We start from the raw sequence: 14,337 nt of genomic DNA, 5'->3' as shown, positions 1-14,337 counted from the left end.
ATGAGAATAAAGCAGTGTCTGAGAAACAGGACAGAACGGGGAAAAAAACAAACCAAATAAACAAACCAGGAGATTAAAAGGTCAAATTATTTTATTTAAAGCTCTACAGAAGCACTTTCTTCTCTGGGTGTTGATAGTAAATTGTCTTCTGCAAACGCTGATTCTCAAAGGCACAAAATGGCTGCCAAGCTCTGAGGCACTGGAGAGGTAGGCAGAATCTTTAGCTCAGCTCTGGGAATATATAGAATTGCAATACCTACAGATTACCCTTTGCATCAAGAGCTTGGTCCCTTCAGTTTATGACTGTGTCACAGGAGCCAAGGTGTGTATGCCACCTGGGCTGGGCAGAAAGCACTTTCTGCAATCACAAAGGTCCTCTTCAAAAGGGAGAATGTATTGCCTTTCTGGATCAGGCTGGATGGTCCTGACTGTGTTTTGGCTAAGATGGCACCACCTTGAGCTCTGGTTGACCTGATTTCCAAGCACAAGTGTGCCATGATTTCTGGTTTGTCTCCTGTCCTCCTCAATTTGCAGCAAAAAATCTTCCCTACAACAAGGCTTGGAGACAATAAACAAGAAGAGTAATTTGAAATGCTGATCCTCACCCTTGGGGGAGGCACAATGGTGAGAGGAGGAAGAGCTCCTTGCAGGAGTCATTTGTTCAGCAGGGAGAATTCTTGAGTGCAATCACATTGTCCAGCAGGCGTAAATAAGAGCAATCAGCAATGCCATGGCCACAGCAAGGGCAGCATTCTTGCGATTTTCCTTACGAAGCACACTCAGTTCTTTCTCTGGGAAACAAACAAAAGACTTGCCTGTGAAGGTTCTTCATGTTGCATCTACACCTCTTTTCAAAATTCTCTTAGAAGCACAACGCTACCTTGGCCATAGGCAAAAATTTTGGGAGCAGTATGCAAAGCTGCCAACAGGACGTGCTGAATGGGAAGTAGCTACCCAAACTAGTAGGAACCTTTTCATTTGCTCTCATCCTGACACTTGTGGTGGCTGTGCTTGGGAATACTTCAGTGCCAGGCCAGTTCCTGTTGGCAAATGCCATTGCTGTAGGCCTCTACTAAGGACAGACTATGTCATTAGAATAACTGCTTGTTCCCTAAGAGAATGAAGAAGTCCGGAGGGCAGAGAGCTATTTCTACTATCTTCTACATGAAACAGCCTGGTAGCTCTTTCTAGTGCTAAAGTTTAAATATAACTGTAGACACCTTAGAGTGCTGCAGAATATATGTTTCCTTACACAGCAGAAGGATCAGTGTGGAAAAGGTCTGAACCTGGACACTTATTTTGTTGGGGCCTGAAGCTTTTTAAGAGATAGGTAAACTAGGGAGAAGGAAAGCAATCTAAGAACCACAGATGCAGAGAGAGGAAGACAGTGGCTACTTTAAGTATGGAGTCTTGCCCCTCTCCATTTCTGTTTGGTTCCCTTTACCAAAAATGAGAACCCCACTCCTACTAGTTCTGTTCCAGAAAACTTTGCTGGCTGGTAGAGGCAAGCAGTGAGGCCTCCAGCCTTACAGACTGCAAGGCCAAACAGCACTAAGTGTGTGGCAGGCAAGGTTGGGTGTGGACTGTCCAGAGACAGCCTGTTTTTGTTGCCGAGTTCATCTGCAGAGACCGCACACGTTACTGTCTCTACAGTTTGCACAAGCAGCTTCCAGCAGTTCCCCAAGTAGTGTTGGTAATCAAAAAAGTCTTTTAGCAGTTCTTTCTGCTCCATTCTTCATCTAATACAAGCATTCTACATGCAGCCAGAGAGCAATCTGCTTGAATCTGCAAGGCCACAAAGGAGGTGACGGGGTCACATAACCTCATGCACAGCCCTGCCAGCTTAAACTGATGCTGACAATGCCATTGTCAGCAACTGCTGTTCATGGACTCAAGTGCATCAGCTGGAATAAGGAAAGATTTAGTCAGAGGCCAAAGCCGTGATGTCACCATTAGGTGAGGCTGTTGCTGCTGTCTCAGCTGCTGTCAGACTGCTCTGCTGATGCCACCAGGGATGGCTGGCTGGTAAAAGGGTGGCAGCAATTTCCAGTCTTCCGCTGTCTCTAGCGGTAGCCCTTAAAGAACAGCTCTCAGTCTGTTTAAAGTAACTGTTACTCTTCTGGAAACAGTCCTCTAGCATGAGTTATAATTACAAATTTGCTGCCCACACCCCAGCTTTCAACTCTCTAGACCTAAAACAATCCTTGTGCCTCTTTCCTTTTGTGAGCTCTGCTGCTTGCACATCTGCAGAGTACTGCCAAGCAGGTACACACTGATCAACACCAGGAGCCTGAAGATGTACAAAGCAGCACCTCTAGTGGAATGGAAGTCCTGTCAAGTGTGGTATCTCAGAGGGACTTTCATTCTAACTGTCTACAGTAGGACTTGCACCAAGGAAAAACCACATCAGTGTGAGTTGCTATGCTCTTCTGCTGAGTGGCCTCATAAATTGATGCAGTAAGAACCTTCCCCAAGGAAGGTATATTTTCCTACACTCCTGATAGCAATTGCCTTCTTGCCTAGCAAGCCTCTACTAGAAAAAAAAAAAAGAAGGTTGGGGAGAGGGATGTTAAAAGCTACTTGAGCCAATCTGTTAGCTATGATTATCTAAAGACTGGTAATTTGGGGTATGTGGAGGGGGACATTTTCTCCCCTTCATTAGCTGATGCTTATTTTTTTCCCTATGGAAGTACAGCTCAAGTAGGAGGATGCAGACTCCTATTATAATATGCTGACTACATTTCCATTAGTCTAGCTCCCTTTGGTTGAAGTTAAATTCAAAGGCAGAAGTCAGAGGTGGCAGGAGCTTGAAGACAAAGCTAAGCTGCAGCACTGATCCCATCCTGCCCAGAGGGACCATTTTTAATGAAGCTCTTACCATAGTTGTCAGCTTTGGTCATTAGTAAGTTTCGCTCTCTCTCCAGTGACTTTCTGTAATGAGAAGAGGAGTTCATTACCTGCGAGGCAGAACACAGCCTATTTCTTTGCTTACATGATGGAAGAGAGACTGTCCCCACCGCTGGGGATATCTGCTCAGAGGATGAGCCCCTCACCCCTCCCTGTTGGAAGGGTGACAGTTTAGAAGTACCCAGTTGTGCAAGAGAAGAGATGCAGCATTTTAGATTATTTTTTCCTTCCCCTAAATTGCTTCCTATCTCTCCTTTCAGGAGAGCAGTAGAGGCGAACAGCCAGAAAGGGCTCTTGGGTCATTTCCCTACTCTAGTTCCCCCTAGGTGAGGCAGGAAGTTCTGACACTGCTCTGGGATGGGGCAGGGTCCTTATATCCTCTCTGGAGGATCCTGCCCCTCCACCACATTGGGCTTAGTGCTGGAACAGTAATTCTTCTCACCATTTGATGCTGGGATCCCTTTGTCAGAGGTATCCAATTTACAGAAATTGGTGAACTCAAGGAAACAAGCTGAATCCAAACGTAGTACTAATGAGGTAAACAACCTGTCATTAGACTGAAGACTCATAATAACAGAAAAGACTTAAGTTAGGCCAACCCAGCCCTTGTCTTAAACTGCACAAGATGATTAATTAATATACAGATTAAAATATAAACCCAAAATAAAAATTTCTGAAAGCAGCAGTGTTTCTATTATGGCAGTAAGGACACGGTCAGTCCTTTCAGACTCTGCACATAAATAAACATGCACTAACAAATTATCCTGGTTCAAAGAAGGCAGAAAGTGTAACAGAGTTTGTTGTTCCCCTTGGGGCACAGCAAGAACAACCTGTAGGAGGAAAGAGATCCAAATCTATGTGTACAGCTAGTTAAGTGTAAGAGAGTGCAAGAAAGCAAGCTACATCAGCAGCAGGAGAGGAAAGGGCTCTAAAAGAAAACTGGGTGGAGAGCAGCCAGGAGGAAGTGAGAAGATATTTACCAACATGACTGAGCTGTTACTTAGAAATGTGCCTTGTGAAGAGAGTCAAGGGAAGAAGCTTTGAGAAAGAGGCATGAAGAAACCATGACAACTGAACTTCAAAGTGGAAAAGCAGAGCTCCTCTTTGTGTGCTATACACTGAATCGATAATTTTGATCACAGTACCTTCCCTCCATGGTTTTTTAAAGGGTCTGGAATAGGACAATGGAAGTTCTGTTTCTATTTCCATACAAGCTGTAAAACTCATAGAAGGCTCCAAGAATCTTAATTCATAACTCCTTGTTCTAGGCCCTTTATTTCAGTCAGAAACCATCATACATCACACCCTGTCACAATTACCACAACTGTAGGTTTGGTCATTGGGCACCTAAGCCCCAAATAAAGAATTCGGGCAGTAACAAGGAAAATTTAGGCCAGGAAAGGATTGTTGAGACAAGAAACTACAGAGAAGAGACAGAACCCTGTCTAAATATGGATGGGGATATAAAACTCCAGTAAAGGAAGAGGGGGTAGTGCAAAGGAGAGCTTAACAAAGAAGTTAAACTAAGCCTGATAAATATCAGGAGATGGAGACATCACTATGATAATTTCTAATGGGGTTCCACAGGACAGTACTGTAGAGCGAACACTAGGATCATCAGGACTACTCCCTGGGCTGATGACTGAGCTTCCCATCCTTTTTTTGCTTGGAGCACAGCAGTAGGATGCTAGTGACTGAAAAAATGTCCACAAGCAGAGAGACATCTAAAATCTCTTGCTTCATACTCAAGAGAAACAGTAGTTTCTGTCTATGTCTACTACAAAATCCAGGCCAAAGTCCTTGCTTGAGTCCCAGCTCTAGAAGCCAATAACTGCTGCCTCTATGGCAGCCACAGATTTCAGGGGAATTGTCACTCTTAGCATTCCCAAGAAAAGCCAATGTGTTAATTCATCCCTATATCCAGACACATTAGCAACACAGGCACAGATATTTTCCCTCAGCTGCTTTTGGAGCTGGATCCCAGCCTGGTTTGGCCCTCGGTAGTAGTCACTGCACATCTCCCTGATTGAACCCAGGTGGCTTCAGCAAGGCTTGAGCAGCAGCGTGCAGAAAACCTTTGCCAGACTCAGAGCAGGTTCATAACAGGCCAGGAGCCGGGCCTGCGAATGAACTGGCAAGTTTCAGGCACTACTTCTCTGGTTGTGACACAGGTTGGAGTCAGGCTGTTACAACTCTCTATATCACTGCACTTCTCACAGGGACAAGTTCCCCAAGAAAGCTCCAAGCTGTGGAAATGGAGCCTTGTTATGGACAAATCACACATCTCCACCCTGTCAAGAGCCCTTGTTTGGTCCTACAGCATGATGACAGCTAAGCTGAAGTGCACACACAGCTGTGTAAGCAGCTGATCAGCAATACCTTCCTTCGGGGCTGAGCTTCTCCCTGCGCAGTTTAAGGTCCACCTCTTCCATGCTCTGTCTGCAGCGTGCCAGCTTCTCCTCCAATCCATCAATCTGAAAAACATCACACCAGTCACCTTCATTTCTTCTCCCAGCTTACAAGAACTCATTCCCATTCAGATGGTGGCAGTTCAGCTACTACTCCTCCCCAGACCAAGGGAAGAATCCCAGATCTATGTAGAGATCATAGCACAGAGCTCCTCATCTTCCAGCTCAGCCTGGATTCTAGTCCAGACAACTGTAACATCATCACCCTAGACACAGCCAAACCAGCCCTGATACTGCCTATTGTGTGGCTGGCCAGCACCCTTTTGCTAGGATCTGATCCAGTTCCAGCCTGCTCTAGTTTCTTTGCATGTGGGTCCACAAGCAAAGCTGTGATCTTAGGTATCTTTATGCAATTAAAGGATAAAAAGAGAGACACTGGCCTAAACCAAAGCCTGAGGAACAGGGTCTTATTTTAGCACTGTGAATGGATGCAGAAATCAACAAAGCACCCTCAGCTGTCTGGCTGGGTGAAGAGGGAACAAAAGGATACTTCCAGTCTCTTTTACCCAACTAAATCTACAACAGCAACAGGAATCTGCACAGTATGGTCAAGAGAGCATTCACCACTGACTCCTTCAACCTGCACCAAGTGCTGGCAGCAATACGTTTCCATGCAAAAAAACATTGGTTACAGTGGCTTCATCAGTTCTGTCAGTGCCCACAGCTTCACTGCCACTTGATTATAGATTCAGGTTATCTCCTTGTGCCTCTTCATCAAGTATCCCAACAGCCACCCCTGTGTCTTCCTGTGGAGGGGAGTAGCCACAGCTAAGCACAGGAGGGTTCATTTCCTTGTATGCAAACAGACTGCCCAGGAGGGAATCCTACCATGACCAACAGTTCTGGGAATCATTCCTCTCTTCTGCCTGGCAACCACAGCATAGACATCTCAAGGAAACCTTTGTCTTTCAAGCTTGCTTCCAGCAGGGAAACTAATCAGGCAATATGAACACAACAACCTAGCCTGAAAGAAAATGGCCTCGGTGCACTAAGGTGGCAATGACCTCTCTTTTGAGCTACTTAGTGCAACACTCCTGCTGTGCCTGGTTCTCCAGGGAAAGCCAAGGCTGGCAGCACGGCCTCCCTGTGGTGGGAGCTTTCACACACCAGACGCTAAGAGGCAGCACAGTCCTGGGTAAAGGTGGAATGAGCTGCCTGGACACCAGCCTCAGAAGCAGCCCAGAGCACAAACACACTCACAAACAGTAATAAGGGAAACAAAATCAAAGGTAGTGATCCCTAATTATTGCTGCTTTGGGGATCAGCTCTGTTCTGATCAGCTCCTGTTAATGAGCTCATTAACAATCTCACACCTTCTGCTCAGGAAACGCAGGCAAGCATTATAACTAAGCAGGACTGGAGAGAAGAGGCTTGACACAAAGCAGACCATGAAAAGAAGTTTAACCAGTCAGTTAAATAGTCTGGAAGGAGCACAGCAGAGCTGGGGAGGCAGACATGTAAGAAGGCTCAAATAAATCTTTGATTTATCAGATAGCAATCTCAAAGTCCTGGGCTATTAGGCAACTCTGCCAGTGCTCAAGATGCCAAACTCCCCAGAGGCACATGTACAGCTTCCTGAGCCCAAGGGGAGCACCAAGGCATATCACCTGATCCCAAAGCTCAGGGAACAGCACTTCAGTGTTTGGCAATGCTTGGGGTTGCCTGGATGAGGATAATTGTCCTCCTCCATTTCCAGCTGTGCCAGTTAAGAATGTTAACTGTAGCTGCTCATCACCATGTCATGCACTACAACTCAGTCAGTATGATGCATTGCCCCAGTCTGCTTCAGGGCCAAGAAAGGACTTCAACCAGGCCAGCTCTGACCACACATATCAGCAAGTTAATTTAATATCACAGTGTGGTACAGCAGAGGTGGAGTGTTGGTCCAGTGAAATTTAAGAATTACCATCTCCCTCACCAGTTCCTACCATTTGCAAACAGCTGTTGCTGCTCCTTTAGCTGTTGGAAACCCTTATATACACACACAGGAAAAGATTCTTCAGCATGTGTTACCTGGCTCCTCTTCAGCCTGTTACATTATTACAGTGCACGATGGCTTTTCTGGAAATATATTTTAAAATAATGCTAAATAATACATTAAAGAATTAATGAGAGCTTTAGTTAGTCAGCTGCTAACCCCACCACTAAATTATCCATGCTACTGCACTCCAATCCTCTCCTCCATGCCTGCTCCTCCTAGCTGGCAGCTGCTCTCACTGGTATATTCTCTGCCCATACTTCCCTCATTTCATGAGACTTAACAAGAGTATATTCTGCCCAACTTTGTCAGTGCTTTCACTTTCTGCTGACTAAAATCTCCAGATTCCACATAATACTTTAAAGTTTCAACTGGTTTTACTGCTCTTAAATCAAAACCCAAGTTTGGGTCCCCTGCTGGAGAGCAATAATTTGCTAATAAACCACATGCCCCAGAACTGCACCATCAGCTCTGCTGAGCTGGGGGCACAAGGGATAAAAAATAACCAGAAAAAAAAAAGAAAAAGCAAGGAAGGAGGAACAGATTGCTGAATGAACAAAATACTTTTCTTTCAGAATCTCACTACTTCTTTTCTTCTGGCTAGCCTGGATTATTAGGGGTTATAAGGAAGGACAAGAGTGGGGATTCACAGATGTTATCTATTCACAGTACCTCAGTTTCCCCACTTATAAATTAAGACAATATAATCTGCCTTCTGAAGGTAGCTTATTTGAATAAGAAGACACCAACCTGACTATGGGCAGAGCACTATCTTGATATGTCAATGCCATTGCCTTGCTTGGCATTTAGGAGCTGCTCCTGCAAGCCAGGAGTGTCTTGGCAACTCAGCCATCCAAGTAACTCTTCACTGCAGAACAAAAGAAAGACAGAAACAGAAAGTAACAGGGGGAAAAAAATCAGAGTAATGCTGGGCAACTATTGATTACTCTCTGGACTGCTAAGGAAACTCCTGGGGGGGGCCATAGTCTGTAAAATTGTAGCACAGGAAAATCTGTAGGGCTTTGCCATAATTCCCTGCTACAGCTAGTCCTCCAGGAGAGCAATCCTAGAAGCAGGTGCTCAGCTGAGCTTGCTGTGGATGGAAAGCTTTCCCTCCTGCTAAATAATACATGAGGTTAGTTGGGGTACATACCTGGGCACACTGGAAGCCCACAGGAAAACAAGGAGCCAAGCTCATTTAGCTGAACCACCCTTGTACTTCACACTGCTTTATCTATTTAGGGGCAATCTCAGCACAGTGCCTCCTAAGTTGCAAAGATGAACCTTTCCTCCTTTTAGCCCTCCTTTCCTTGAAGGGGATCCTCTGGGACAGAGCTGAAATGCAGCAAGCAGAAAGCTCACAGGACAGATCCTCAGGTTCACAGAGATGGTAGCAGGGACACAGGGCTTCACTCACAGCAACATTCTTTAAGTAGTTCCAATTAAAAAGTGGGAGTGAAACATGTTCTTCACATGCAGGCAGCAGATCTGGGCACACAGAGCTGCCCTTCTGAAGCTCCTCAGGAGACACTCCACAAAGTCAAGTCCCAGCAGCTTTGGATACACACAGGGATCTAAGACCAGATGCCTCCTCTGCTCCACAGGTATGACAAGGTATTCAGCTATTTTTGCTGAATTCTGGCAACACTCACTCATGATCTGGAAACCTTTTTAAACTAGAGAGACCTGGAATGGATTTCAATCCAAACTGACTTACATGCTTATTACAAATTCTATTTGTTGGGACCATCTTGGGCAGAGAGCCCGAAATGGCTCACATAAAGGCAGAGACAAAGAGAGAAGTGAAAAAGAAGCAGCTTTGCTTATAGAATTGAGCTGGATCCCATTTAATACATTTTGTAGCGAATTAATGAAAGCTTTCTTTCCAGCAGAAAGGCTAAAAGCGCTTTTCAAGAACTGGCATCCACCCTCCACTTTTATGAATTCCCTAATTAAGATACTGGCAAAGAGCCATATCACACATACATCGACATCCAACAGCATTAGGTAATGAGGTTTTCATCTTCTGACCCTCATAAAACAGATCAAAGCCAACTGAAGAGGTGGGGGCAAAGAAAAAACCCCTTCCCTGAGCAGTCTTTACATGCCTTGTCACCTGCCAGCATACTTGAGCTGTTCTTTCACAGAAGAATTAATGGTTCCTGCATCCACAAATTTGGCTGGATTGTAAAAATCAGTCCAGCAGAGACAAATTTTGTTTAAATTCAAGTGCTAACTTGCTGTTCTCGGACACACTTCCAATTTCTCCATGCTCTTGGAATCATTTTGCACGCTGGAAAATAATTTCACAGACATGCTGCCCACAGCATGCTTGGAAATATTTACCAGTAATTCAGAGCAGAGGATGATCCACCAGCAAAGTCTAAGATGGCTCCTGCAGAACAATCCTGTGTGTTGCTAAAGGAGGAAAGGCTGGATCCTACCTACACCTCCTCCTCCAGCTTTGCAGGGCCCATCTCGTTAGCCAGCGCATCCTGCCTCAGTCCAGAGCAGCAGCTTTGCAGGACCGCACACAGATGTGACCACAGGGCACGTGAGCCAGATTTTCAAAAACTTCTGCAAGAACAGCTTCACTGAGCATCAACTGTGTCAGCCTTTTCCCTATTCTTTATGTTCCTTCACAGACACTGACCAGCCATTGCCCTGTCAGAAGCAGCAACACATGTAACAATACTTTATAGAAACACACACCTGACATTTTGCTGGCCAGGCACTGCCTTTAATTTAATGAACTTTTCTGTTTCTCTGATTTTTTTTTCAGTTGTTGCCTGAGCCACAAGTATATTTTCAGTGGTTACAGTATCCTTTGGCAAGCAGTTTCACAGCAGGTTATGGGAAGAACCAACCCCTCCTGTTTGTTCTGAGCTTGTCAGCTGCTGGTTTCATTTGATAGCCCTAACTTTGTATTGACAGTGTGTGTTCATTCGTCATTTAAAGCCACAAACAGCATGCAGAGGATATAGGCCTATACTGGGTCCCCTTGCAGTCAGGTTTTCCAGCTTAAAAGGACCTGGAATGCTTGGTAGTTTCTTGCATAAAGTTCTCCACACCTTTGGTCATCCATGTCACTCTCTTGAGTTAATTCCATTTTCACTATTTTGGTAGAAAATGGATCAGTCTTGCCAGTTTCATTTTTCTGATGAGTTTCCTCAAGCGAGTCCTATGCAGCTCAGCATTGTCAATAGGGCTGCCTGTCACAAGACTAGAGCTATATGGAAGAAGTGGCATGAATTTAAACCAACACAACATTATGGAGACACATTTATATCTATTTAAACCAGATCATACCAATTACATCTGCAATTTGTAAGTGCAAGCTAATCTGATAAGTGTCCATATAGAAAATTGCATTCATTTAGCATCATGACTTCAGTTAAACAAGCATGACTCTGCCTAGATGAGGCCTTTCAAAGCTAGTCATGCATCACACCATATTAAGACTAATTTGAAAAGTTTTCTTTACAATCATAACAGCTCAGAAGGTAATACTGAACAGAGTAATTTTAACTTATGAATCTAGTCTCTTGGTTGTCATGCAAACTGAAACACAGCCCTCTTTTCCTCTGGCTTAAAAGCATTTTTTTTTTCTTCCTCCCTAACCTCTCTTCAGCAGTGTTCTCATCACTGCAAGTGGAAATAATTTTATCTTATAGAAGTGTCTTTGCACAGAGATTTTTACCTGTAATGCACAAAAAAGAGTAGTTCTACAATCCTTTCAAAACTAGTATGTTCCATCCTGAAAACTTCTAAAAAAACCCCCAAAACTTAATCTAAAGCTACTACAAGTCCTCAAAGACTTTGCAGGAATTTTCTGTGGCAGCTAAAATCAGTCCCTTTTCATTCTGTGAACAGGAAGTCCCTAACAGGCTGAGCCATTTTGCGACCTCTCTTTTTGTAAGGTAGATCCTACCATCTCAGCTGTTCTTGTGTGCCACTTCTCAAACCACAACAACAACAACAAGAAAAAAAAAAGGAAAAAAATCACTGTTCAGTTCTCTGGTAGGCTCTTCAAAGGAAGCCTGGACACCCCTCTGGACTCCCTTTGGTGGTTATATTTGGGTTAGAGTGCCCAGAACTGTGTTTCTCTAATGAAAGTCTAACCAATGAAACATAACCATAAAACAAACTCCCATTGCACACAGCAGGACGAGAGGGGGTCTCATCAATACATATAAATATCTTAAAGGTGGGTGTGAAGAGGTTGGTGCCAAACTCTTTAGAAGTTCAACCTCAGTATGAGGAAAAAACCTTTTTACACTGAAACAGACCACTGAAATAGGCTGGCAGGCTGTAGAGTTTCCCTCTCTAAAGACATTCAAAATCCACCTGGTCACATTCCTGTGTGATCTGCTCTAGGTGACCCTGCCCTGGCAAGGGGGTTGGATGAGATGCTATCCAGAGGTCCTTTCCAGCCCTAAGCATTCTGTGACACTCACCTTTATGTTACTAGCTGATGACACATATAAGACACCCTGCCATTTCCCTGGCCTTTCCATTCTGGTTACCTCGGTCTGTCGTGCATGTGCTCACCTGAGAACACTTCAGGGCAGAGAGGTGACCAGTGAGATTCACTGAATGAATTCTGTCCCATTTCAGCCATTTGTGAGGTACATTCAGGATTTGCTGTCCCCACAGTATTCAAACCCAGACTTGAGCCCAGACAGCACCATTCAGTGCAGGAGCCAGAAAGACACAGAGATCCTAACTAACACAACTCAGGTTGTTTACAGAAAGACAGCTTCAGCAGAGCTTAGCAGCAGCCCTCCTGCCACCCAGGAAACACAGAACGGGTAAGATTTGAAGGGACCACAGTGGCTCATCTGCTCCAACCTCCGTGCTCAAGAAGAGTCACCCTCAAGCACACGGCACGGGTGCAATCTCCAGTGAGGGAGGGACAGAACACCCAAGCACAACGAAAAGGCCGTTTCAGAAGGGAGACGTACTCTTAAAACCCAGCCTTTCCCCTTTCTCCTCGCTGTGATTTAGAGGCCCCTCACATGCCGGTTTACCACTGGGCTCCCCTCAAGAAGCAGCAGCAGCAGCACACGGCTGACTTCCAGCACCGCACGCACACAACGTGTGTCCGGCCCCCGCAGCACCCCCACGGCCCCTCAGGCACTGGCTCAAGGGCTCGGCAGAAGCAAGGACACGGCACGCCGTCGCTCAAGGCGGGAGCGAGGGCACGGCTCCAAGCCCCCGCCAGCCCGGCCGCAGCAGCCGCCGCGCCCCCCTCACCTCCCGGGCCACGCTCGGCCCCGCTCGCCGCCTGCCCATGGTCCGGCCCCGCCCGCCGCGCATGCGCAGGGGCGCGCCGCCGCCGGGTGCGGGGCCGGGCCGGGCGGGTGCCATGTTGGCAGCGCGCCGCTGCCTGCCCGCGTCCCTGGAGCCGCTGCCTGCCCGCGTCCCTGGAGCCGCTGCCCCGGGACGGGCCCGGCCCTGCCAGCCCGCTCGGCCTGGTTCCGACACAGCCCAGGGCGAGCGGCAGCCAGAGCGGCGCCTCCCGCCTTGTGCCGCTGCCGCCCGCATCCTGCTGTGCCCCCTGTAGCGGTGGCGGGTGAGGGATGGCTGCGGGTGGTCCAGCAGGCTGGGAAGGCTGGGAAGCTGAGGTGGGACTTCTTGGGCATGCCTGGTCCTGCCTGTCCGCCCCTCTGAGACCCGGCTCCCTCGGGTGCTGGCTGGGCAGATCCCGAGTGACCAGCTGGTTTTCCCGCAAGTGCAGCCAGCTCATCCCTGGCCACTCCAGACCCGGGCTTGTAGTACTGTTGGTCACTCAGGAAGAAGGCAGCCTCGGAAACACCAGGCAAACCCAGAACGGCTGCTTTGTGGTGTGTTGGGATAAATGAGAATGGTTTTGGACATCAGGAGGGATTTCTGCACTGAACGGGTTGTCAGACATTGGAACAGACTGCCCAGGGAGGTGGTGAAGTCACCATCCCTGGCGGTGTTCAGGAAAAGATGATGTGGAACACAGTGTCACGGTCTAGTTGACAAAGTGGTATTTCATCACAGGTTGGACTCAGAGGTCTTTTCCAACCTAATTGATTCTGTGATTGTCTTATTCAGGTTGTCCTTGGGGCTTCCTACTCAAATGCTAGCGTTGTGTTAAAGCAGCTGAGGAAAAGCTCTCTGTGTGATCTACCTGGGAATGCACCTTCGTGCATGCCAGCCAGTTCAGTGCAGGAAACTAATCATGATGTTACGTATGCATGACAACACTTGTGCTGACCAAGAAAGCTTTCTTTGAAACGCTGCAATCTTGTACTAAAAAAAAAAAAAAAAAATAAAAAAAAAAAGAAAAAAGAAGCAACACCACTGAAGTGCATCCATCTTCAGGGCAGGACATGGCTGCTACATGACAGAGAGCAGCAGTGCTATTTGCTGGCAAAAAAAAAGGAAGGCTGGGCAACAGCACCGCTTAGTAGGCATACAGACTGAATTTTCATTTTGACTAAATACCCTCTGCTGACTGAAATTTTGCTGGAATGGCGGGAGTGCAGATGTGTGCCACACAAGCAGTGATAATACTGATACCTAATTAGTGTGTTTCATTTTTCTTTCAAACACCCCCCCCTTCCTTCATTTTTGCTGTGGTAGATGGCATGTGTTGGTAACAGCATCACTCTCATTTTATGTCTGGAGAAAAATGAGGGACAGCTGTACTCTTTTCTGCTTCCCAATGTGGTACTTGACTCTGTGCAACAGAGTCTATGCTTCTGAACCCAAAGGAGCCAGAACTCCCATCTTCAAGCTGAGACACTGTGGGATAACTGCTTTCCAAGCAGAAGCAGCTAGTCAGAAGGCAGTAAAGAAGCTGAGTGGGACCCAGCCAGCAGCTGTGGGGAAGCACAGCATCAGGGGGAGGGAGAAAATGAAAAAGTGGGAGAATGTTATTTTTTCCCCTCTTAGACAGAAGACTTGATTAGTGAGTGTAAATACAATCTAAAAATGCATAGAGGTTTGAAG

At 46.3% G+C, this 14,337-nt stretch overlaps 1 protein-coding gene across 3 annotated transcripts; it reads right to left on the bottom strand.

Moving 5' to 3' along the window:
- Positions 1-73: 73 nt before the first annotated feature.
- On the bottom strand, positions 74-12,716 carry CCDC167 (coiled-coil domain containing 167). 3 transcript variants are annotated; one of them, XM_064414586.1, is made up of 4 exons: positions 12,610-12,716; positions 5,287-5,381; positions 2,879-2,931; positions 74-791 (listed from the first exon to the last, which is right to left on the bottom strand). In XM_064414586.1, exons 1-4 carry the CDS (start codon positions 12,670-12,672, stop codon positions 688-690), a joined length of 315 nt encoding a protein of 104 aa, XP_064270656.1. In that variant the 5' UTR covers positions 12,673-12,716; the 3' UTR covers positions 74-687. The 3 variants fall into 3 exon arrangements, with proteins under 3 accessions (XP_064270656.1, XP_064270659.1, XP_064270658.1); XM_064414589.1 differs by lacking the exon at positions 12,610-12,716 and adding an exon at positions 12,111-12,311; XM_064414588.1 differs by lacking the exon at positions 12,610-12,716 and adding an exon at positions 7,304-8,003.
- Between the last annotated feature and the right edge of the window lie 1,621 nt (positions 12,717-14,337).

Source organism: Passer domesticus, chromosome 3 (assembly GCF_036417665.1).
Source record: "Passer domesticus isolate bPasDom1 chromosome 3, bPasDom1.hap1, whole genome shotgun sequence".
NCBI classification, from domain to species: Eukaryota; Metazoa; Chordata; class Aves; order Passeriformes; family Passeridae; genus Passer; species Passer domesticus.
Note: the sequence above shows the minus strand (reverse complement) of the source record. Positions and strands in the feature narration are given on the sequence as shown.